At 52.1% G+C, this 1,236-nt stretch overlaps 1 protein-coding gene across 1 annotated transcript in view; it reads left to right on the top strand.

Annotated features, from left to right (window-relative positions):
* The window catches only part of USP4 (ubiquitin specific peptidase 4), a 31,973-nt gene extending 30,988 nt beyond the window's left edge, over positions 1-985 (top strand). Inside the window, exons 21-22 of the mRNA XM_058031748.1 lie at positions 440-528; positions 646-985. Coding sequence (XP_057887731.1) covers positions 440-528; positions 646-747 — 191 coding nt within the window. The 3' untranslated portion in view covers positions 748-985. The remainder of the gene's footprint in view (positions 1-439; positions 529-645) is intronic.
* The last annotated feature ends 251 nt before the right edge of the window (positions 986-1,236 follow it).

The raw sequence follows: 1,236 nt of genomic DNA, 5'->3' as shown, positions 1-1,236 counted from the left end.
AAGAAGTCTTGGCTGGAAAAGATGTTGAGGGACTTCTAACTTCATTCTTGAGTGAGGATTCTTGCAAGAATCAGATCAGATCCATTAGCAGCAGAGAACTTTCCTTTCTAGTGAAAATGCAGAGTCTTAAACTGTGTGTTTGGGAAAGCTCTGACTCAAGGGCAGTGAACAAAGCCTATTTTTTCCCCCTAAGTTTCTTTTCCCTGTATCTCAGCTGGCAGGGCTAAGCCTGGTGTGTGGAACCTGGTCCTGGACTAGCTGGGCCAGCTGGCGTGTTGTAGATACTCATGTTGGTTAACTAGGCTTGCGGCAGGCAATGCCAAAGCTGGCTCCTGGCCTCCCAAGCACACGTGGTTGGAGTCCCAGTGTCCCTCCCAGGTGTGCATTCCCTCCCTGCTGGCCCTGGCCAGCCTGCTGAGCTGCAGTTCCTCCCTGACAGACACTGCCTATGCCAAGAACAAGGTGAATGACAAGTGGTACTACTTCGACGACAGCAGCGTCTCGGTGGCTTCAGAAGACCAAATAGTGGTGAGTATTTGGCTTGAGGCTGTTCCAGCTCTGTGCTTTGTGTGGTTCCCTGCTTTGTGTGACATTGCAGCCAAGCTGTGTGGATGGTTTCAGGTGGGTTTTCTCTCTGTTTGGTAGACAAAAGCTGCGTATGTGCTGTTCTATGAGCGCCGAAACAGCGAGGAACATTCTGCCCCCTCTGCTCCCCAGGAAGAGTGTGATGGCATGGACACCAACTAAGCACCACCTCCAGCACTCAGCCACCATGGTAGTGGTTGCTCTTGTAAAGCAATGCCTGAGGCGCCTGAAAATTTTTCTTCCTTCTGTAGGGGTCAAGCAGAAAATCAAGCACTGAGAGAGTCAGTGCTGGGGGTTGCAGAATAGCACTGAAGAGCCAGGAATAGGTGCTGACACTTGGGTATTTAGAGGCCAAAAGTAATATATATTGGAGCTTCAATAAAGTTCTTTTTAAAATCTGGCTGAGCTGTGTGGCTAGAGGCAGGGGCTGGGGCTCTGGTTCCTGGGCTGAGGGTTGTAGCTGGGGTTGGGAGAGGACAGCCTGAGCTGGAGGCCAGCACAGCTGAGCCTTGAGGGGCCCGTGGAGGAGAGTGGTGGGTACGATTCTGTGAATCGGCATTGGGGCTTCCTGCCACCTCTGGTGTTGCTGTTGGGCCCTGCCTGTGGCAGGGAGGCCTCCTGCACCTTTTCTGGAGCTCAGTTCAAATCTTT

The sequence above is a fragment of the Melospiza georgiana genome, chromosome 11 (genome assembly GCF_028018845.1).
Source record: "Melospiza georgiana isolate bMelGeo1 chromosome 11, bMelGeo1.pri, whole genome shotgun sequence".
Taxonomy (NCBI): domain Eukaryota; kingdom Metazoa; phylum Chordata; class Aves; order Passeriformes; family Passerellidae; genus Melospiza; species Melospiza georgiana.
This window is presented reverse-complemented; position numbering and strand designations above follow the sequence as displayed.